General features: G+C 38.1%; 1 protein-coding gene across 1 annotated transcript; it reads left to right on the top strand.

Moving 5' to 3' along the window:
• The first annotated feature begins 275 nt into the window (after positions 1-275).
• On the top strand, positions 276-24,136 carry GOLM1 (golgi membrane protein 1). Its single transcript, XM_015818524.1, has 10 exons — positions 276-524; positions 10,150-10,295; positions 12,582-12,761; positions 14,929-14,983; positions 16,492-16,594; positions 17,614-17,734; positions 19,908-20,073; positions 21,926-22,234; positions 22,682-22,807; positions 23,028-24,136. Exons 2-10 carry the CDS (start codon positions 10,167-10,169, stop codon positions 23,099-23,101), a joined length of 1,263 nt encoding a protein of 420 aa, XP_015674010.1. The 5' UTR covers positions 276-524; positions 10,150-10,166; the 3' UTR covers positions 23,102-24,136.
• The last annotated feature ends 706 nt before the right edge of the window (positions 24,137-24,842 follow it).

The raw sequence follows: 24,842 nt of genomic DNA, 5'->3' as shown, positions 1-24,842 counted from the left end.
GGTGTTGAGGGGGTCTCCTTCCTCCTTCGCCATCCGCCTCCCGGAGGCGCGCGCGCCGGGAGGGGCGGCGACGCTCGTCCACCCCGGCTCCGAAGAGGGCGGGTCCTCGAAGACGGGCGAAGAGGAAGAGCCGCGCCGCTCTCTTCCTCGAGGGCGGACCCCACCGCCGGGCCGCCGCCGCCGCTGTCGTCGTCGTCGAGGGAGCGGACGTGAAGGACGAGACGGGCGTCACGGAGGACGTCGTGGGCGCCATCAACAGGCGCCAGCGCCTCTAGCTCCTCTTTCTGGTTGTCTTGAGCTCGGCTGCCCACAGCAGCCACAGCTCCGCTCGCTACTCCTCGGCGAGAGTCACTCCCCGCCGCTCCTAGTGCGAGAGGGCGGGGAGGGTTTGAAAGGCGCCCGCCGGGAGACGAAAGCCAGGGCTACTTCCTCCTGGCCTTCGCCCCACGGAGAGGGAAGGGTGACCGGCCAACCTGCCTAAGAGCAAGGAGGGCCTCGGAGCTGGAGGAAGGGAGGCGTGGAAGGTAAGCGATTCTCGTTGTACCCGGTCCCCTTGTCTGCCCCCCCCGGACGCCGCGTCTTTCTGTGCTCCCCCGTTTCCCCCCCCCTCCAGCTTCTTGGTATTGCCCTCTGAAGTCTCGCCGTCCATTCATCCCTGTTCCTCCTCTCTCTGCCCTTTTTGAGCGCTGGTCGGTCTGTCCTTTTGGCCGCTTGCTCCTGAGGGAATGCTCTTTATTTCCCTTTGGATGAAGGCATCGGGGTTGGGTGAGTCCTTGGAGGACAAAGTGCTGCGGAAGGAAAAAAAAATCTGTCTGGTTGCAATTCTTCACGGGGGTCAGAATTAAGCGGGGCCACCTTCTTGCCCTTATTTCGAAAAAGCACCCGCAGAAGAGTAAGGTGGTTATTTAGTCTTCTTGCTTTACCTATCTGCAGCTTTTCCCTCCAGGTCTGGGCTTTGACCTATACAGGAGTATTTTTGATTTTTTTTAATTTATTTTTTTGCAATAATGAGTGATAGGAAAAGTACCTTTGCGGATTTTCTCCTATACTCTGCTTTGAAATCTGTTCAAAGCAGGGAAGTTGAAATCAATACTGAGCAACATGATGGCTTAAGATAATTTGGCTCAGATACTTGCCTTGAATAAGTAAGCCGAAACTTAACTTGAGGGTGGATTTTTTTTTTTTTTTTGACTGGTTGGAAGAAATGTACAGTAACTTGTGATGGTTAGGAAATTAAACATGCTCTGCTCTGGTTAATATGGAAAGAGATCAATGCTGATGATAATGCTGATGATAATGCTCTGGAAGTTATGTTGAAACAGTCTGATGCTACTTACATTGAACACCCAAACTCCTTCCCACAAATCAGAATAATCCGTCTTAATTTTGGTGAGCGTTTGTTTAGGTTTGAAATATTTGCTGCCCGTTAATCCAGACCCATATAAGCTTAAAGTAATTTGAGTTTGAATAGACTGGTGAAAGCAATTTGATAAAAAAGATGTTATCTTAATTCAAAAAAATTGCTTTGTTTGATGATCTGCATTGTTATGAAAGTTATTCTTATATGTTTTTGGGCTAATGAAGATATTAAAAATATTGTAGATTACTAGTTGTTAAAAATGAGTGCTTCATCAAATAGATTTGTGATACATTTGATTTACTCTCAGGGAATTACACTGTGAATGCAATATTCAATATGGGGGTAACTGTTCTGCACAAAAGTTGAACTTTTAATTTATCAACTGAATCATATAATACTTTGCCAATAGGAAAATTCAACTGTATTCATTTTATTTTTTTAAAAAAACTTGCAAAGATTTAACAATTAGTCACATGAACTAATAAAATGAATTAGGATGTGTGTTTATACTGAACAAGCTAAAAATCTTAAGGCAAAAACTTGAGTTAATTAAAAAATAAACCTGTGATAAAAACTTGAGCCAAAAAATTGACTATACATATATAACTGAAGTACAAGTATTTTAAATATATATTTCAATATTTCTATTTGGGTTTGAGCATTATCATAAAAGTTGGTAAAATGTACCAATTTGTTTGCAAACCTAAATATTATTTAAAAGAATTACAATTTGTATAAATCATTGTAGTGAAGTGTAATGCAGTTTATGGATTATTTTCATGATTAATTCTTGATGAGCACTGAAATCTAAGAGGAATTGATGACACAAAGCATTTTAATATGATTCATCAAGTTCTAATTAGAAATCACTTTCAAAAGAATTGGTGGGCTTACTATAAGAATTTTATATAATATGGTTGACATATACATGTTATAAAGATAGGTTTCTATGTCAGCAGAATACATAACATTCCCAGTATTCATTCTTGAACACATAATATATCCAGTACACATTTGCTCCTCTTGGACAAAATCCACAACTACCAGTTAGGCATGGCACTAGTGACATGAAGAGTCTGATGATCCTTCTTTTATTGGAGTGATAAAAAGTTTGGTCCCTTTTTTTTAAAAAAAAGGGAAAGGGGAATCTATGAAAAAAAGTCTGAAAAAAGGTTGGATTTTAATATCACCTCCAAAAGCTTCTGATGAACAGCTGGAATCTCCAAGGGAAGTCCATATATTGAACTAGAGAGAACATATGATTCATAACAATAAAGAAGTAAGGTCACAGCTATCAACATGAAAAATATCTGCCAGACTGTCCTACCCCCTTTATATAGATGATCTGAATGTGTATGGGAAAACACCATCTGAAACGGAATCGTTGCTCAGAGCTCTCTGTATGTATAAGCCAAGACATTATAGTGAATTTTGGGCTGGACAAAAGGACATCCTCGCCATCAACAGAGGTAAAATTGTGAAAACTGAAGGAATGAAGATACCCTATGAAAATAACTCAAGAATCTGGATGAAGGCCACTACAATACCTGACCATCCCTCAAGCTGAAAACATCTAGCACACTGAAGTCAAGAAGAAGGCTAGAAGTGAATACATCATGAGAGTGAAGAAAATCTTCAAATTCAGTGAACAAATACTATCAAGGCATCTAATACCTGTGCAATTCTAGCAGGAAAAGGGGTAACAATGTCTAAGAGGGAAGTTGAAGAAAGAGACAGAGAGCCCAATTTTGGCAGCACAAAACTAGGCATTAAGAACAAATGCATATAAAGCCAGAATTAAGAAGACAGTAACAGATAGCAAATGCTATCTTTGCAAAGAAGTTGTAGAAACAGTGGACCACTTATTTAGTGATGCAGGAAGATTCCACAGACTGATTACAAACAACATCAGGACACAGTAGCAAGAATAGTGTATTGGAATATCTTCAAGAAATACCATTTTATTACAAACAAGAATTGGTGGAACCACAAAATGTACAAAGTAATAGAAAACAAAGAAGCTAAAGTGCTCTGGGACTTTAGAATTCTAACAGAGAAGCATCTGCCACATAACACTCCAGACTTAAAACTTTTGATAAGAAAGAAAAAAAGTATCTTTATAGTGGATGCTGCAATACGTATAGACAGTAGAAGAGAAGAGAAAGAACCACAGAAAATTACAAAACACAAAGATGTGCAAATAGAACTAGAATGATTGTGGCAAAAGAAAGCAAAGGAAGTGCCAATAATAATAAGTACCTTGGGCATAATTCTAATCTAAAACATCTGGAGCACCACTGGCATTGACAAAATTGTGATCAATCAGTTGCATAAGGAAGCTTTTCTTGGAATAGCTTACATCCTGTGACAGTCTAGGTAATCTTTATTTAAGGACCACTCATTTAGCAACTATTTGAAATTATGCTGCTGAATGAAGGAAAGTTATAAACTGTTCAGCGTCCTTGCAGTCACATGATAAAAACTTGGGTGGCCACACTTATAGCTGCTGGGGATGCTGCAACTCTCATTGCCTATTTTTTCCTGGTATCAGCAGGGAAAACAACACCTGGTTGCAATTCTGGACCTGGACCTAAAATAGAGGCCCGGGGCCTTCAACAATCTCAGCCAGTTTCCACCACCCCAGGCCTCAATGTCAGCCCTAGCACTGCTGCTTCCACTCAGAAATGACACCTTGCACCATTCTTCAATACACGTGAGCCCGGGGATCTGCACAATTGCCGCCCCTCACTCAGTGGTTCCGAGGATGCTGCTTATCTTCTGGCATTTTCCTCCTGCATTTGAGAGGTCCATATGACCTATCTGACGCAGCTTCCTGTCACACCAGGCCTTCTTTCCTGAAATCATGAAAGCCTTCAAAGGCCTTTGAAGTGTCAGGCCATGTAGGCCTCTCAATAGGAGAAAAATGCCTGAAGCTCTGGGTGAAACAAGCAATACGTGATTTCCTACAGTTTCCTTTGGAGAATTGTTTATGAAAGTTGGTGACAAATGCTGGGCTGTTGTAGATCCAACTGAGAAACTGGAATATAAAATCATATGTTTAGTCTTTTCCTATTGTTACTGCATTTGAGATTAATATAAACAGAATTGTAAATGAAGCTCTTGAAAAATGTATGTTAAGATGCATATGTTCTTGGTTGTATCCCCAGTATGAAGATTTTAAGATCATCTATACCAGCGGTTCTCAACCTATGGGTCGTGACCCCATTTGGGGTCGATCGACCATTTCACGGGGGTCGCCAAACAAGGCTGTCCGCCATTTTTCCCCCATTTCCGGCGGGTGCCTTACCTCCCTTGAGCTGGGCCAGCTCGTGGTTGGCCTGCTCCGTCTCTGCCGCTTGCCAGCTACGCCTCAGCCGGCGCAGGGGGTGGAACCACGCAAGCATGGCGCTCCCGGGCAGGGAAAGTCCTCGACTTACGACCGGTTGGGTAGTCCTCGACTTACGACCGGTTTAGTCCTCGACTTACGACCGGTTGGGGGTCGCGGCATTAAAAAGGTTGAGAACCACTGATCTATACAATCCATGACCCCTTTGGTTATTGTTTCAGAGATATTTCCTTACCAAATTCATCAATGCCTTCAACAATGGCAGAGCTTCTAATGTACTGGAAAAGTTCTTAAGAATCCAGGGAGATATTTGGAAATGTGAATGTGTGATGCATCATTTCACTCATTTAAAGGTGGAAGACACAAGAATTGTAGTAGTATATGCATAAGTGTTCCTGTGATGAAAAAAAATGTGTTGACACATTTGTGATGATGTCACAATGCAAACTTTGACCTGTATTTACTTTCTAATTCAAGTATATAAATTATTGACTTTGTGTTAATTTATCATGGTTGTATGTATATTTTGTGAAATACTTTAATGTTAACACAATGTTTGGTTCTGCCAGTTTTTTAGAATTTTTAACTTAGGTCTTAATTTTTACACTTGTCTTAATAATAATATTAATATTGTAAGTAATATTATTGATAGATTAGCAAAAAGAAAAAGACAGATATGGCTTGTATGTATAGAATATTTTATTTATAAATGCATTGGCTGCTACATAGTTATAGTTATACCAAGAGAAGAGAATATTTGTAGCTCAGAATTGAACTGAGGGGCCCTTGTTGCTCTATGACCTTGGTTGTTTTCTTGGAGATGTTTTATTACTGAACTAGGTAACATCATCAGTGCTAGTAGAGAAGGGGGTTTGCTCTCATATTATATACTAGTAGTTTGCACTATCGGTGTTGATGGGAGAGGTCTTGGTAGTTGCTTGATTGGGCTATTGTTTACGGTTAGCTTGTTGGTCTGAGTTAGTATTTTCTTGATTGGGATATTGTTTGCTTCCTGACTGTTGGTTTAGTGTTGATCTTGGTGTTAATGTCGGCTCATCTGGGTGTTTTGGTCTTTTGTTTCCTTTTTGGCTTTTTTATTGTCTCTTTTTAATGGTATATAGATGCTGCATATCTCTATGTGCCCATTGATGGCTGATTTGTCTGAGTGCCACGGCTCCTAGGAATTCTCTTGGGTTTTTGGACTTGGTTTGGTCTAGGACAGTGGTTCTCAACCTTTTTAATGCCGTGACCCCCAACCGGTCGTAAGTCGAGGACTAAATCGTTGTAAGTCGAGGACTAAACCGGTCGTAAGTCGAGGACTACCCAACCGGTCGTAAGTCGAGGACTTTCCCTGCCCGGGAGCGCCACGCATGCATAGTTCCGCCCCCTGCGCCGGCCGAGGCATAGCTGGCAAGCGGCAGAGACGGAGCAGGCCGACCACCAGCTGGCCCAGCCCAAGGGAGGTAAGGCACCCACCGGAAAAGGGGAAAAAATGGCGGACAAAAAAAATGGCGGACAGCCTTGCTTGGCGACCCCCGTGAAATGGTTGATCGACCCCAAATGGGGTTGCGACTCATAGGTTGAGAACTGCTGGTCTAGGATGTTCACAGTTTCCCAATTGAAACTATGGTTAAGTCTGTCCATGTGTTGTGAAAGGAGTTTTCATCATGTCTTTTGACTACTAGCTGGTGTTCATGGATGCACTCTCTTAGTCTTCTTCCTGTTTGTCCTACATAGTGGCTGTTTTAGTTGTTACATTATATGTTATAGATGATTCCAGAGTTTTTTTCTGGACTGCTAGGTTTTTTGGTTTACTTAGGAGGTTTTGGAGGGTTTTAGTCAGTGTGTGTGCTACAGTGATGCCATATTGTTGTAATAGTCTAATAGTCTATTGGTGGTTTCTGATATGTTTTTGATGTATAGCAATATTATCCTTATCACAGCTTGTGTTGGTTGTGCTGTATTGGGTTGAGTGGTCAGGCACTTTTTGATAAAGTTGTGTGGGTATTCATTTTGTTGGAAGGTGTTGTATACATGATCTATTTCCTTTTTCTGTTGTTCAGGGTTGCTGCGGTGTGTTTGTGTTCCTCTAAATAACATTTTTACACAGCTTCTCTTGTGAGAGGTTGGATTGTTACTTTGGTAGTGGAACAGTTGGTTGGTGTGGGTAGTTTTATGAAGACCCATCTTTCGAATTTGCCATCACTGCCTCTGCTGATGAGGATATCCAGGAAGAAGGATAGTGTGTTGTTATTTTTTTCTTAGCTTGTGAATTTTATTCCTTTGAAGATGTTGGTGGTTTCATGTGTGTTCTCTAGTTGGTTCTTTTTTATTATGATAAAGATGTCATCTATGTACTGTATCCATACTTTGGGTTGTATAATTTCAGGTGTTGCATTGATAAAGATAAAGAGCTCTCTCACACATAAAAACCTTTATAGAGTATTGTCAGGAAATACCAAGATAATTTGGTTTATTCCCAATTTACAATATGACATTGTCATTCTTGACAAAATCTCTTTTCTTTGGAAGAGAAAGGATAGAGGTTCATGAGTAGGAGATAATTCCATTTCAAGCATTGTATCTCATCTTGGTGTAATAAACTCCTGATATCCATCCTGAGCACAAACTCCTGCAAATCACAGTGTAACTAAGAATCTTCTCTTGACAAAAGGGATACAAAACATACATTCCTTTCTCACAAGAAAGAACCTAACTTCAAAGGAATCTTCTAATCCCATTGAAGAAAGTGCTAACTAATTAGAAAACAAGAAGCAATGGATGGAAACCAATCAGGGAGAGAAGCAGCCTAGAACTAAGCAGAAATTTCCTGACAGTTAGAACAATTAATCAGTGTACATCTTGCCTCCAGAAGTTGTGAATGCTCCAACACTGGAAGTTTTTAAGAAGAGATTGGACAACCATTTGTCTGAAATGGTATAGGGTTTCCTGCCTGAACAGGGGTTGGATTAGAAGACCTCCAAGGACCCTTATAACTCTATTATTTTGTTTTTAAATAAATCATGCAGAATCTCATCCATTTCATAAAATACAGCAGGATGGCTTTTCTGTTTTAAAGATCAACAGTTTTTCAAGCATCTGTCCAACTATAGAGTTCTTTTCTTTTGCAAGAAATGGACTCTAATATGAACTAATGTGGACTTGGTTATTTATCACATCAACTGATGCAAAGCATTTCAGATCAAGGCATGTGGGCACCTTAAAGACAGAATAGCACTTCTGACTACCACAGGATTGGAATAAAATTGTTATCCTTTCTACTCTTGGAACACTTGGAAGTAACTTTCTTGCTATATTTCAAAGAGATGGAAATTATGTTTAATATTAATATTTATGCTCTTGGCTTAGAATGCAGGTACAGATCAGAGCCCTCTGCAAGAGCATCAGTTAATGTAGTCTTCTGCACTGAAGCCCATCCAGGACCCTCAGTTTTATTAGTTTCAGAAGAATCTAAATGCTAGGATGGAGCTTAACGAGGGCCCTTTTGAGAAGCTCAGCAGAGCTCTGAGGAAGAAATATTACCAAGAGCTACAAAGAATCTGATGTAACTTGGCTGGTCTCTGCATCAAATAATTTGTTCTGCTTTGGACTTGTGCATATTAAATAACTTACTTGCCTGGAACTATCTGGCTGAATGTACCTTTGGAGGAATGGTAGAAAGCCCACTGTTGACTATTGGCTGACTTCCTGTAATATGACTCACTACAACCATTTCCCAAGTCATTCAGTAAAACATTAGCCAGACCAATTGAATTATCCCCAGTTAAAGAACTATTGTACTGGAGTATGTGTCCAGAGGAATGATAAGAGTTGAATCACCTCTGAGTCCCACTTAGAATATTGGAACAGCTGATGACACTACTGAAATCTGATCTGGGAAAAACATAAATAAGTTAATACAGGCCCTATATTGATTATGTTGTTTTAACATGAGTGCCTGAAAACAAAAAGGCAAGGAGCCGTGGTGGCGCAGTGGTTAGAATGCAGTATTACAGGCTAATTCTGCTGACTGCCAGGGGTTCGATCCTCACAGGTTCAAGGTTGACTCAACCTTCCATCCCTCCGAGGTTGGTAAAATGAGGACCCAGATTGTGGGGGTGATATATTGACTCTGTAAATGGCTTAGAGTTGGCTTTAATTCACTGTGAAGTGGTATTTAAGTCTAAGTGCTATTGTCATTGCTATTCAAGGGGTTGCTTAGATTATAAATAAAAGATTATAATAACACACCAGGTGGCCCTGGTTAATGTCAAACAAATATATAAATCTTATAGTGGAAGAACATAAAAATCAGATTAAAACTTGGCAGATGTTAATTCAATGTGTGAGTAATTGCCAAGTCTCACTTTTTTTGGCATTAAGCATAATGTTCCCTAAGACCAGGTATTGGGGTAGGAGAACATTATAGAACTACATTATATGCAGATATGTTACATAGCTTTACAATGCAGCTAATGAAGTTTGAAACATGGCTCCCAGTTTTGTTATCGGGAAGAGTAAATCTCATAATATCAAATCCTATACAGAGCTCAAACTGGGACCTTTTGGTTGGTTCCTTCTTAGCCTGGGTTATTAAAAGGCCAGACATCTACTTAGTCAAAGGGTATGGAGTAGCAACTGGAGGACAATAGGACACCATATAACAGCAAAGCCAAGTTTTTAAGGGTACTTTGAGAACCAACCAAATATTTCTCATTTCTCACATTCCCTAGGTTGAGAAAGGACTTGAGAAAAGTGCTTGAGGTTGAGAAAAACTGTCAAAGAAGCCACCAGTAAGCAGTCCAACCAAAGAATCTCTAAGATCACCTCCACCAACATTTACAAGGCAAACCATTAGAATATAAATTGACAAAAAACCCACACCCCTTGCTAGCACTAATGATGTTACCTTGTTTGGGTAATGAAACCTCTACAAGAAAACAAGGAAGCTCAGAGAACATCCAGGACCCCTCAGAAAGGACTTTGAGCATAACATAGTGCATTATCATCGGCGCTTCTTCTGGGCAGATATTCCAAAATCCTCTAATCCAAATGAATTTGTGGTTTGGAGAAATTGAAATCCTTCTCCACGTACTCCTGCATTGCAATTTATACAAGAGCAAATGGAATTCTTTTATTTTTTCTTTTCTGTGATGGTATTCTGGACAAACATATTTATTACAGAAAGCTCCACTTTCTGACTCTGTTTGCTTTGCAATATTATGATTAAATTCTATGTTGCTGCAGTTAAAATGTGTCATAAAACACTGAATCCTGATTATTGTGCTTTTATATGTTTCTATATTTTTCCCCATGGAGATATATATATATATATACGTGCTAATTCTGAGCAGATACTGTTACTGGCAAGTTTTTTGATTGCTTGGAAATGTTCATTAATCAGCAAAGGTAAATATAAATATTTCTCTTTTTAAACCAACAGAACACTGTAACTTTAAGATGGTCGGGCTAGGAAACAGTCGTCGTGGGATAAAATCACCACCTCTTTTAGTAGCAGCACTTGTGGCTTGTATAATTGTTCTGGGATTTAATTACTGGATAGCAAGTTCCCGTAGTGTTGATTTGCAGGTATTGCTCTTTTGTTGGTTTTTCAAAATGAATGAATCAGTGTGTATGCTTTAATATTTTAAAATATTGGTTTTTATCTCAACATTACAATGCACTGTGGAGTAATTATATCTAACAAACATTTTGAAGTTGGCAAATAAGCAAATAAGGAAGAAGAAAAGCACCGGGTAAAAGATTGCATCCTGTTCAACTAGGAAATAAGGTAATTTTGTACCAGGGATTAGTAGGGTGGTGCTCTTGAGCATTGTGGTATCAAAGATGTCACTAGACAGCACTGATTGACCTCCACCATTTTTTCCAAATCTCATGAGACAGAAAATATCTCTCTGTTGACATTTAATGTTTCATGAGATTCTCATCATTTACTGGCACCTATAACATTGCACAATACTGGCTACTGCCTGAAAAAACTGTGTGGCATAACTTTAGACTAATTTTATATAACTGAAAAGACCATTTTCAATTTACTCTGCCTCCACATTATATGTGATGTGTATATGCAAACAGGCCAGTGGCTTTCTTATTTTAACTCAGTGGGTGGAATTAATTGTAATGTTCTTGGTTCTGCTATCTCATGGTTTCTGCTACCCCCAATCCTTGACCTATTTTGCCTCTTAGACTGCACAGATCCACCTATGTTCCATGGAAGCATCTTTCTGGACCTCTTTATCCTTCTGAAGCATCATTATACCAGTATCTTTTTCACACAGATTGCACTAGATCAGGGATTTTCAACCGTTTCACCCATTGTACCACTTTTAGGATATGGCAACATCCGAGTACCACCAGTCGCCTAGCAAGGTGTCAAAAACTTGATGACAAAAAAAAAGGAAAAAAGTGATAAAGTACAGGTAGTCCTTGGCTTATAACAGTTCGCTTAGTGACTGTTCGAAGTTACAATGGCACTGAAAAAAGTGCCCCCCAAGCCACAGCCGAGCAAGACACCTGCCTGCCCACCCGGCGGCGCTCTTCCTCCTGTCCAAGGTTTTCATTGTTGAGGATTGGCAACAGGGGTGGGGTGGGGGGGTGTTTGGTTTTTATTCCCCCCGTCTGCTGGGTGGTTGCAGCAGGTTTTGGTCACTTCACATGACCCTGGGACACTGTGACCGTCATAAATATGAATCAGTTGCCAAGCATCTGAATATAAATTACAAGACCCTGGAGATGCTGCAACATTCCAGCTGATCGGCACTTCTTCTGGGCTCATCAGAAGCGCCAGGATCAGCGCCGAGCTCCAGCTGGAGCCTGCTGCTGATCCTGGCGCTTCCACTGAGCCCTGACATCCCCGAAGAAGCGCTGATCAGCTGGAAATCGGCCCTGATCCTGGCGCTTCCGCTGAGCCCTGACAGCCCTGCAGCTCCAGCCATCTCTCGCTCAGGCTTGTGCGGTGCTGCCACCGGTTCAGCTCATTCCCCTCCCCCACTACCACTTTTCTAGGATGGTCGCGTACCACCTGCCAGGTCATTGTACCACAGGTGGTACCCATACCACTGGTTGAAAAGCCCTGCACTAGATCACATTTCATCGTAATAGTCTCCCAATCCTAATTATAAACATTCAGGCAGACCTGAATAGCATTTGAACTGCAGAAAAAAAAAGTCATTGGATTATGGCTGGAGTATATGACCCATGTACATGGTGCATTTTTAATAGTCTGGTAAATGTGTAGCTGTATTAAAATAAAGTTGTGCAATTATTCTTAGCTGTAAGAGGTGTGTATTGGGTACATAGAAAGTTAGCCCTGTTCCTATCAAAAAGCTTATTAATCATTCTTTTCAAACAAGAAGAAATAGAGGCCGAATTTTTTCCCCCTACAAATATCTTCACCTTGCCCCTGATGAAAAATGAAAGTTGGGAAAATATTGCAGAACTAGTTATACAGCTTTTAAGACACTCCTTTACTAGACTTGGTAACTCTATAGAAAATGCAGCGAGTCTATTAATGCAACAAGAGAAAAGACTGGCCCCTTACCTTCTCTCCATCAGTTTCTGCTAGTAGCAGGTATGTTTTGTGCTCTGAGCCAAATAATGTATTTCCTCCCAATTACTATCCTGAGGATTCAAAACTACAAACAATATTTTTCTCACCATCCTTTCCCTGTCCATGTTTTCAAATTTTGTGATTCCCATTCAGCTAGTGAGTTAAAGAATTCATAGGCATTTCATAGTAATACTCTATGTGTGCATATAGAGAAATAAATTCAATTTTGGATTTGTTTTGAAGACACAGAAAGGAAAAACATGGAAATGTATATGTGGATAATTTTTTAAATCTTTTCCTCTTAGAATCATTTAATGGAACTAGAAGGCAGAATGCGCAGGGCAGCTGCAGAAAGAGGTGCTGTAGAAATGAAAAAGAATGAATTTCAAGAAGAACTAACAAAACAGAGGGAACAGATTGACAAAATCCAGTCTATGCATGATTTCCAGATAGAAAATATCAACAAAATACACAGAGATGAAAAGGTAGAAGTTTTTTTCTTTTCATTTTTGGGACTTTATATAAATGTTCAATTAGTATTGTCTGTTCCTGCATAAAGGAAAGGGCTTTGTTGATAAAAATTAACATAACAGTTTCTTGGGATAACTTCTGAAAAAATTGTGAAAATAGTGTGGGAATTCAGAATTCTAACATAAAATCTGTTTTTTGTGTTGCAGAGAATGTGAGTCTGATAGCCATGTTGAATTTACCAACCAATTAGATTAACAGTTTCAACAATAACAACTTGTTTAACTACAGTATTTGCCCTCTTCCTCTTTGTTAATTAAATTTATAAGCACTAATCCATTGCAAACACAGGAAAACTGGAATACTCTAAAAAGCAGTAATTCACCATTCTTATAATCATTTCCACTCCAGTAAAACTCCCAACAGTTCATAGAATTTACATCAAAACAATGAAACTAATAGTTGATGAAAGGAATTGCGAAGGGATAGAGCCATTACCAAAGAGCATTAATTCATATAGGAAAATGCATAGCATCCTCAAACTCTGAATGTATTGCCTGGGAAATTGGTTCTATCAGAAGGAAATGATCCTGAATGAATCCTGGCATTAAGCTGTGAAGGATTTTATAGATAGTAATCAGCACTTCGAATTGTACATGGAAGCCTATCAGAAACCAGCGCAGTGCGACAAAACTGGTGTTGAATGGTTAGGAATTGCTGTATTTTGCATCAGTTGCTGCTTCCAGGTAGCCTTCAAGGGCAACTTTGTGCAAAATGCCCTATGCAAAATTCTAGTAGTCAATCATAATTGGGACAGAACATGAATTATAGAGCTTTTACTTGAGGAAGGTCTACAACTGGTGGCCCAGCCAACGTTTGTGCAGAGTCTCCCTAGCCATGATCTTTACCCGCAGAGCATTCTTTTCATTTCCTTGAAATCAACAAAACATTGCTGCTGCTTTTATCATAATGTTAATCAAACTAACCTTAAATACAGAGTATATCAGATAGGCATAACTTAGTTTCTTTCAGAAATCAGGTGGCTTTGAATTATAGCTATTGGCAAATCTGCCTTGTCTTTAACATAGGCTGGAATGCTTATGTAATTTTCAGTTTTCAGATAGTGTTTATTCATTTTTCACAAGTCTCTCTCCCTGTATAGATGAAGCCATGCTCTGTATTTTTAAAATAAAAATATAAAATTATCAACATGCTGTTTCTGTATCTGAAGTCCTCTTCTGAATTTGCCTAGAAATCCAATACAGCCCACAATTAATGCTAACCGTGACATAATCCCCTTACAAACACACGTGTGTTACTTGAAGAAAGTTTATCCATTCCTAAACAATTCCTAAACATTCCTAGACAATTTTACACAGATTTTACTCAGAACATTTCCAGGAAACAGTTCTGTACCATCTGCTTGCCAGCTAGGCCAAGAATTGCAGACAGCTATTGACAGGTTTGCTTTATATGATAACTAAACACTAGCTGTATGTCTTTTCTTTTTTTACATGAACAAAGATTTATTAAAAATTAGGGAATATTAAAAAGCAGATAATGCAATACATATTTTGAATTTGATTATTTTTCTCCCCTTGCCTGAGTTAAATTTGTTCAGGTCTAATAATGTTGAGTTTGTGTCACATCTTATTTCTGATATAATCTTCAGAGCTGGCAATTCTAAGTGAATAATGTAGATAATGTGTAAATGAATAATGTAATTAGAAAACGATTCAAGATATTTTACAATGTGGAAGAATAAAATACTGGTGGTGGAATTAATTTTAATTAGTTGTTATTTGAGGTGAATTGAGAATTAAATGATGAGAAAATACAGTTTTGATTTTCTTCAAAATCAAATCAAGATTTTGGTAATATTCCAATATAGACTTCTGAAGTACATATCTTTGTTCTTTTTAATCTATTTCAGTTGCAAAAAGAAACAAATGCCACTTTCCAAGGATTAGTTAGCATTTATATAATAATAGGAGAATATAGAAAGTAAATGTTGAAGGCTTGAGATAAAATCTAGACTTAAATACAGGCAGAGGAAACTATTTCAAAATAGTTCTGTTAAATTAATTATGTGATTTGTCACACTGACTCATTTACTCGAAATATAATTTAAGGCTCGATCTAATATTTTTCAACCATGAAACTTCCCCTTTTTCTTTATTGTAGGAAACATTATTAAATAACATCACAATAAATGATCAACTGATCCAGAATCTTCAAGGTAAATCTTAGTAAAGTATCATCATTGCAACTTTTTTTCTGTATTTACTGATACATTTTTTTCATTTTGTAACAATAAAAAAGACACCAGAGAATATAGGTTCAGAATGTTAACCTGATATATAATTTGTCTGAAATTATTTGTCTGAAATTGTATAGGGTTTCCTGCCTGAGCAGGGGGTTGGACTAGAAGACCTCCAAGGTCCCTTCCAACATTATTATTATTATTATTATTATTATTATTATTATTATTATTGTTGTTGTTGTTGTTGTTGTTGTTGTTGTTGTTGTTGTTGTTATCGCACAGTAAGCCAGATGTTCAGACTAGATTTGGCATTTTTGTCTACCTATCGAGTCCTTACCAAGGACCTGAGATAGGCAGATGTGGATGTTTGATGGTATTATAGATATCGTCGCAGGATGGAAGCAATTCTTAGTAAGGCTGCCTTTTGCAATTGACTAATGGCGAATTTGTCAATGCCAATGGTGTTCAAATGGTGCTCCAGTTGTTTTGGGATTGCACCCAAGGCGCCTATTACTATTGGTACTACCCTTGCTTGCCTTTGCCACAGTCATTCTATTTCTATTTGTAGGTCTTTGTATTTTGTTACCTTCTCCAGTTATTGTTGCTGATATTATTATTATAATTGGCTGAAGAAAGGAACTTGAAATACAATGCTTGAAGAAAAAATTTCAAGGCTACTCTTGAAGGACCATATATTTCTTTGTTTATTACTTAAAATACAAAGAATTTGTGATATATTGATATGATTCCAAATAGATATCAGCAGGGGATACAAGGAAGCAAGTAATGTCTCATGCATTCTGACCTCATGCAAATATCATTATATAACATAGTTCATGCACATTGTATAATTCATGTCATTTACATGTGTCTTGTCACCATGGCTTCCTGAGAAAGCATGTGGAGCAGTGTATAGTTAAACATTTGTGTCCAGAAAACTAAAATATCAACCTACTAAACAATACTGATTCAAGCACTTAAGTCATAAATGTTACAATATTAGAAGCTTAAATGATAAACAAAAACTGGAAGTAATTGGAAATACTGAGTCTTTACTGGTTTTCAGGATAGAAGCAGACAATATTATATATTTAAAGGCGTCTGCAGAAGTGTGAGTAATGCTGGGGATATATTTTTCATATTTTTTAAAATGCATATGAAGGATTCTGTTCCAATATCCATTTTTCTTGTGTAAAAAGAAAAAAAAGAAGGAAGGAGGGAGATAAAAACTAATTCAGGAGAAAGCTGGAAGATAATCATGCAATTGTACTTTTAAGACTGCAGTCTGAAACATATGGAAATAAAGTGGACCTTTCTTTTAGATAAATAGGATTATTCAGCATAGGTCTGGTAGCCTGAGCAAAATAGGCTTTATTTAATCTAATTATTATGGACAAGTCTCTTAGTGAGAAAAAAAATCTTTGCTCTTTCATGCCTTTTTATGTTTTTTTTCTCTTTTTTTAAAAATAAAAATGTTGCTGCAGAGAATTTGAAAAAATTGCAGAGCAAATGTGAAAAGCTTCAATTAGATGTCAACAGCTTTCAGAATAATCAGACTAACCTGCAGAGAAAATATTCATTTGACATGTAAGTTTGCATTAATCAGTTGTTTTTATATTCAAAATGAGTACAAATCAAATTTTCATTAAGCCTGAATATGAATAATATGCATATATGGAAGCAAGTCCTACTGAAGTCATGGAGTTTCAGAAGGAAGCTATACTTGCACTATGGATCACTACATCTAAATGTGTTACTTAACTGATTCGTGAATTCTGGTATTTGAAGTAATATATTTTATGTGGCTATGAATCAAACATGCAAGAAATATGCATGATTTGCAGTTAAAATGAAAGTCAATTTGGTTGATCTTAGCTATATTCGTACCATTAGAAAGGTGAGTGCAAAAGAAGGAAGAGAGAAGTCAAAGAGGGGTTGGAAAAAAAATCCCTTTCTCATGTAAAGTAGGCTTCATGTGTTCCGCAGCTATCTAAATTAGCCGAAAGGGGGCTCAGTAAATCTTTGGTTTCTGATCTTTCCAAGGCTGCAAGAATAGGATAATAATCTGTGGATAAGCCACAGATCAACATATATAGAGTTCAAGATGTCTACTTTATTGTATTCTGCCTATTATATAGGAATCTCCTCAGACTGCCAGCCTTTGGGAACAGTTAAATAAGGCTTTATGGAGCTTGGGATGGGGAGAGTTGTCTGTCCTGGATCTTCTGCGGGGCCTCCTCCCTGCCTGCCTGGGTGTTTCCCAACATTGACAAGAAGCCTTTAAACTACAATAAATGATTGGCAGGCTATGTCCAGATTATTTTTTTATGATGTTTACCTTCCTTTAATGAATTCAAGGCAGTACTGTATGCACTGTTCCCTCCCACTCTTCCACTTTCAATTTTATTGTCACAACAAAACTAATGTAAATAGCACTGAATCGCAGAAGATAGTGATTGGCCAAAAGTCACTCAATAAGCTTCTTGGCTGGGTAGTAATTTGAACTGAGTCTCCCCATTTCCTACCAAAGAGTAACCATAACATGTTGGTTAGTGGATTATAGATTATGTATATTGTTTGTTCTATATTTTGTTCTTTGCTTCAAGGTCAAAGTGTCTTATTAAGATGGAGGAACTGAAGGTACAATGTGAAGAAAAACTAAAAGCATCACCAGAAGATAGCAAGATACAGCAAGAAAAGAAAAAAGATATATCAGGGAAAAACCAAGTATGATTGTAACGCTTTTTATAGATAACTTATAGTTTTATATAAACTGAATACACTCATTTTTCAGAACAATATACTAGAGTTGAACCCAATAAATCCCAACTCCCCGGGCAAGATGGTGTGGCTCTGGGTTTGGAGTTATTTGGTCCATAATAATTGCCATCTTTGTTCGTGGATGGAGTCATACTGTCTCATATAGACCTGGTGTGTAATCTTGGGTTCTCCTAGACTCGTGACTTCTATTCAAGGAAAAGGTGGCAGTTGTGGCCAGGGGAGTCTGTGCAGTTGTATGTTGTAGGTCAGTTATGGCCTTTCAGGGCAAGGTGTGTTACGGGTCCCCTCTCTTATAATCTGACCCTGAAGTACTATCTTGATGTGGTTGTAGGGTTTGCTTGCTTTGAGGAAGAAGAGAGCTATGTCAGAGGTTCAACCAAACTGGAGGGTAAGGTCTCATCAGAGGAGCCAAACAGTATGGTGAGACGTAACTTACAGAAAAGTAAGTTATTGGATCAGTTGTCGCCTAGGTCAGAGGTCCCCAACCTTTTGGGCACCAGGGACCGGTTCTGTGGGCAGAGGTTTTTCCATGGACCGGAGAGTGTGTGGTTTTGTGTGCTGCCTGTATCCCATGGATAGGGCTTTGCTTGTTTGTGCGGCCCGGTTGTTGGCATGCTGTGGCCCAGTACCGATCCATGGACCGGGGGTTGGGGACTCCTGGCCTAGGTCAACAAGGTGACGTGCTAAATATTAGTGTTCTTGGACACCTGATGACAAGTAGCTATAGCACTCAGGACTTTTGGCTGGGCAACTTTCCAGCAGAAGGAAAGTTGTGTGCCCATCACAAATAAAAAAAACCTGAAAACAAAGACTGATTTGAATTACAAATCCAATCCAATGAGAAGAGGATATCTGAAAAGAGAGCACCAATTCTGGAAAGAGCAACATCCAAAATCTGAAACAACCAAGGCTAGTGAATCAATGTTGATTTATAATATAAAATAAAATATTCAGAAAAGTAGAACTAAAAAACCCTGCAAAAGTCTATCCAGGGCAGAGAAATTAAAGCCTTGTCAGATGAGAGTGAAAAATTAAATTCCAAATTCAGTGGTGGAAGTACTACCAAGACAATTAATACATTATTAGAGAAACAACTGGAATGATAGGCTGGACTCTAAAAGCTGGATAAGAAGACCAAAAAACCAGTGGCAGTGAATGATACTGTACAATTAAAACAAAACAATCAAGTACCAATTTAAAATTACATAGAAGCAGCTATGTTGGAGAGAAAAGGATGCGTACTTCATCCACGTTGGTTGTGATGGTGCTACTCGGCTTGTGGCACTGCTCAGCTTGTGATTGGTTGTGTGGTCGTGCGCTGAGTGCTTACTGTGGACGGTGACCGTTGTTTTGTTACACAACTGATGTATGTGGGTGTGTGTACAGTGATTGACTACGTGCGAAAAGTAAATAATTTTTTTTATTTTAAAAAATCGTTGATGAATTGAAAATCTTTTTTTAATTTTTAGTGTAAAAGTGTGACCCCAAATTTAAAAATGAAAAAAATTACTAATTACTTCTCAACCACCAGTCCTGCTAAGAACTGAATATATATATATTTTAATAAAAGATTAACAAGATGTGAGTTCTGGCACCTTTTTTCTTACAAAAAAAGCACTGTGTGTTCTAGACATGCTGTTCTAGAACGTCATTATAGAAAAATAATTTTAAACATTAAGGGATTTCTACATGCATACTTCCAGCATTTATATACTTTCCACCACTTGAAATTTCCTCTTAGTTTTTATCATATTGATCTCCCTTTTTTCTTATTATGGTCCCCTAAGAATTCTGCATATGTACAGTTTGGACTTAGAAATGTAGTTTAGTGATGAGGTATGCTCTTAAATATATTCTGAATATATTCACACAACTGGGCAGGTAATTGAACTACGTACTAACCCAGCACTATATTCTGCTAGAGAATTCTACATCCGCTTTCCTACCCTTATGTCCTTCAGCTGTATTAAACTATACCTCCCAGGAAGGGTAATCAGAAAGAATTATAGTTCCAAAATTCTACAGGATAAAATTTGGGGACAGATTACTTTGCAATGTTTTTCAATACAAAACAAAACAGAGCAGAAAAATGTTGTATTTATTTTCTCTTTTCAAAAAGGCCAATATACAGATGCAGACTTTTGGACAGGCAGAGATTGATCATCATGATCTGACAAACCAGGAAAATGAACTTCAAGAAAAAAATATATCTGAGTCTGTGAAATTAGTTTCAAGACCAATGTCTGTACTAAACAAAGAAGAATTGAATCATCTTAGAGAAAAAGGTAAAAATATAGCAGTTAACAATGATATCATTTTGATTTTGTCATTAGGATTTCATGTGAATGTGAAGCTGAGGTCTGAGTCCTATGATCTATTTTGCTTCAATAATGGTGAATCATTGTCACATCATAACTGCTTAAATCAGTAAATAGCTCATAAATTTTGTTTTACGGCCATGGCCTTTTTCAATTCATGCAGTTGAATAAGTCATTTAGATATTTAAGTGAATGTGAATATGAATGCCATATCCAGGACACTTTGAAACATTTCCAATCTGTAGAATTTATTTCTGGAACATGCCAAACAGCTGTCAGAAGAGTATGAGCTGGAGCATATTATAGAGCTCTCTTGTTCCACTTGGTTGCTGAATTTTGCATATTGCTCACATGTGTATATATGCACTACTAGAGGTCATACCTCAAAGAAGGGTGAACCTAAGAAGACTGCTTCCCTTTCAATTCACAGTCAAAGTAGTTCAGGAAAACCCCCCTCATAATCTTTTGGACAAATGGCAACTTTCAGATATAAAGCTTCTTCCAGATAAGATTCCCCAATAGAGTTCTACACCTTAATTTCCCCACTTCTACTCCTGGTTTGAACCTTTTTAGGAGCGTCGTATGGGACATGATTTGGGAGAGGGAGAATTTTCAAAATCTTGAAATAATCAACCAAGTAGAAAACAATATCCTGATCAAGGAATTACCAAGGAGAAAATTTCACACCCCCCCAACACTGGCAGGGTGAAGTACTGTACAAGTGGTCTTTGACTTACAACTGGTCACTCAGTGACCATTTGAAGTTACAAAGGACCTCCCAAAAGGTACTTATGACCCAGTCCTGGAAGTTACACTCACTGTAATATTCTGTGGTTGTTCACTGTTATGATCAACTGCAGAGACATTGCAGTGTGCCCCTTTGCCTATTCCCCCCCCCCCCCACCTTTCTGCTCCTCCAGGTCGGTCCCTCCAGGCACTGGACCTGTTTTGCCACTCCACCAATTCCACATACTTCTCCCCATCCTGTCACCAATTGCTCACCTTTCAAAGATCTCCAGAGGTCGGGAGGTCGGGCAGGGAAGGAGGATAGGCTGCTCTGTTGCTAGGCCACGTGGCACAATCCCACAGTGGCCTTTTTTTCTGAGCAAAAAATAATGCAGACGAACTCTCAGTTTTCCTTTCCTTATTAAAGCTAGCCTTAGGTCTCCAAGGCTAACACTGGTAGAGGTATGGCTAGCGATACAGAGAAAAAGAATTCCTTGTGGTTTTCTTTAGTGCCACCAAGCCAATGATGAACCCCCAGGGTCTCCCCCACCCAAGGCCAGCCCATGCTCCACTTAATGACCTATGTGTTCGGTTAACAAATGCATTGGGTGGGGAGCAGGAATGGAGTAGTCATTAAATGAAGTGATTCACTTAGTGGCCCTCCCAAATTCTAACCGTAATGGACAGGCTCCATTTTGGTTGTAACCCAAGGACTGTATATATAAATGAGCAAACCCCCACAGACCCTAGCATTGATAGTGTTATCCAGTCAGGCAATGAAATGTCTGCAAGCAAACATTCAATCTCAGAGGACACCAAGGACTCCCCAGTTCAACCCTGAGCAACATACATCTTTTATATTGGAAGCTTATATAGAAACTTATAGTGATCTCCAAAATTGGAGCTGCAAGTTGAATATTTTGCCTCATTAGCTCTTTTTTTTTTTAAGTTTAAAGCTCCCAAGAACTGGAAGAATTTTAGATTTTCTTGCTCTGAACATCCCATTCTGTGATTCAAAGATAGGGAAAAAAGTTCATATTAAATTTTGAATTATTTAAATCAGCTCTAAAAATGATTCTTCTGTTTATGTAAGGAACTAGTGACGTTTCTAATGAAGAGTCCAGGAAAGAGGAGGTTTTTCTCAATCAAGGCCATCCACAAGTACCTTCTATTTCTAGCAGAGATCATAAAGCACTTCCTCCTGAACCAGAACCAGAACTGAGTCACCATGAGCAAATTAGAAATGCACTTGGAGAAGCTTCAGTAGAAAAGCAGACTAGCAAATTCTCAGAACTTATAGGCCACCAAAATGTCAAAAAAGCAAACGAAGTTGAAGAAATTGAACGAGAGGATCTCTTAAATGATGACTTGCAGCAGGATGACCAGGAAACTAATAAAAATGGTTAGTATATAGATTGCTTTCTTTGTTTGTATCAGGGTTGCAGTATTTGAGAAAGTGGAATAATTGATTTAATGTTTATAGAATTGTATGTTGTTATACCTGGCACTGAATGTAAATTGTGTAATTTGATTTGTTAACATGATCTGAAGTAAAACCAGACCACGTGGTTTCATTCTGCTTGATCAAACTGTTTGTATGTTTGATTCTGGCTTAAGTGTGATGGAAATCCATCTATTATAATCATTTGGCAAGCCATAGTTAAGCATAATATGGAAATCCAAACATGATTTATGATTTCATGATACATATGATTAATTACATTATTAGCAATTTTCTTAATATGTATTATTGTCCAGTAAAAAATTTATTTGCAATAAAATCAGAAGACAGCTTTTCTACTTGCATGAAGTTGCATGCATGAATTTATTGTTTGGCTTGTTTTCACAGGTGAACTTGAAATCAAAAGAATGGGCCAGGATAACAAAGAGGCTGATTACAACTTAGATACAAATGAGGCAGAATCTGAAACAGATAAACAGGCTGCTCTTGTTAACCAGCAAAATAGCTTCCATGGTAATTTTTTGTAATTTCCATGTTCTGACATAACAAAGTTTGCATTATAATTTGTCTCACTTTTAATTAATGAACTTGCAAATCGTGTCTGGAAGAAAGGCTTTACAAAGTTTTCCACAATGTGGAAAGTGAATGATGATCCCCAGATAAGAGTAATATGAGTAAAAAAGAGATAACGACTTAATTATTCCAGTTTTAATTATTTTTTCTTCTTTTTTAGTTCAAAATCTTGAAGATCCCAAAATGGAAAATCACTTATTTAAGCTCAAGGAAGCTCAACAGCAGAAATTGTGAATAGCAATTTTAGTTTTTGACAGTTGCAAAATTATTTAGGCAAGTCCACTCAAACCTTTTACAAAAATCAGGGGATTTAAACCAGGTCTGATTCCTCTCCATTCAGGAAGATTATCTGCAGACTTAATAGGCTTGTTTTACATCTATCAACTAGACTATTCCAGTGTTGCAGGGTGGAAATAAGCCCCTGAAAATATATGAAATCAACCTGTTACTCAGCTACCAGGTATAGTTTCCTTTTTGAATCATAAGAGTACCACCTTAGATACAAATTGTCTTGCTCTAAAAATTGAGAATATTGCATAGACAGTAGCTTGAGAGATACTGTTTGTCCTGCTTCTGTTCATATCTCTTCCAACATTATTCTCAGTTTATAAACCAAATTTAGAAAGTTAGATTTTATACTTTTTTTTTTACAGAAGCTTCCTTCAGAAAGAAAATATCCTAAAGAACTTATTAAACTCCTTTAAGTGCTTTGCTTTGAGGGCCTATCTAGTACAGTGGGATATGGTTTCAAGTAAATGTGCATAAAAGTGAGTTACATATTCTACATATTTTTTATTTGAACACTTTTCTTTTTTGAATTGTAGGAATGATTTAAGTATTAACTAAATGCAGGGGATTCCCTGCATTTATGTAAAACAGGCCTTACACATTCCGGAATTCTAATATATTAGAATGTTGCTTAAATTATACTTGAGTATATGGAAAAAAAATGAACCCTAAATGTTTTGCTGCTTCATATCTTATTTTGGTGTAAAGAACTGCAATATCATTTAGGACATGATGCCAATCTGCTGTCAACACTGATTATAGCACTTTAGCCCTGCTGAAGATAACTAGAATAGAATAAGTGCAATACAATTATTTTGTACAACAAAGGGATGATTTACAAATTACTATAGTATTTTGTTTATTTGCAAATATTGGATTTATTTTGATTTAAGTTCTTGATTATAAAATAAGTGGGCTCTCAAGAGTCTTATTAACTTGGTTGTTAGGTCACTATCAATAAAATATTGCACTCATTGGGAACAGTGTCCTGTAATGTGTGTTTTGTTTAAACACTATAATTAGTCTTTAATTATAGTTGTTAAATCTGTGAAAAATGTTAATTTTCATTGGCATAAACATACGGTACTTGTTATAGATCTACTTGCATATGTTAAGATGAGCTCTATAAAGGTAACGATTGGTATCAATAAACAAGAATATTTGTAGCTCAGGGTAGAAATAAGTGGTCCTTGGTGCTCTCTGAGCTTGGTTATTTTCTTGCAGATGTTTCATTACCCAAACTAGGTAACATCATCACTGCTAGGTAATCCTTGGGTTATGACCTTCATTCAACGACCAAAGTTTTCATGGGTTTGCAATCTGATTGCAATTTGGGCCTTTGGCAACTGATTTACAGTTATGATGGCTGCTGCACACCATTTGTGAGTTTCCCTGCCAGCTTTCCACAAGTAAAATCAATGAGAAAGCTGGTAGGAGGTCCCAAGTTGCTCCCACTGCTTTTTCACCTGCCAGCATCCATTTGTGGCATCTGTTGTCCTTGGCATCCATCCACCCACCTGTAGGTCATGCCCACCAGCTTGCCCATGTCATGTCCATGTGAGGTCCTTGTTTAATGGCCTGCATAGTCCTGGAGTTACAATGGCAACTGAACTGGGGTTGCTAAGTGATGTGGTTATGTGATGTTGCGCTTTATAACCACATTGCTTGGTGATGGCAATTCCAGCCT

The sequence above is a fragment of the Protobothrops mucrosquamatus genome, unplaced genomic scaffold (genome assembly GCF_001527695.2).
Source record: "Protobothrops mucrosquamatus isolate PMUCROS unplaced genomic scaffold, P.Mucros_1.0 scaffold758, whole genome shotgun sequence".
NCBI classification, from domain to species: domain Eukaryota; kingdom Metazoa; phylum Chordata; class Lepidosauria; order Squamata; family Viperidae; genus Protobothrops; species Protobothrops mucrosquamatus.
This window is presented reverse-complemented; position numbering and strand designations above follow the sequence as displayed.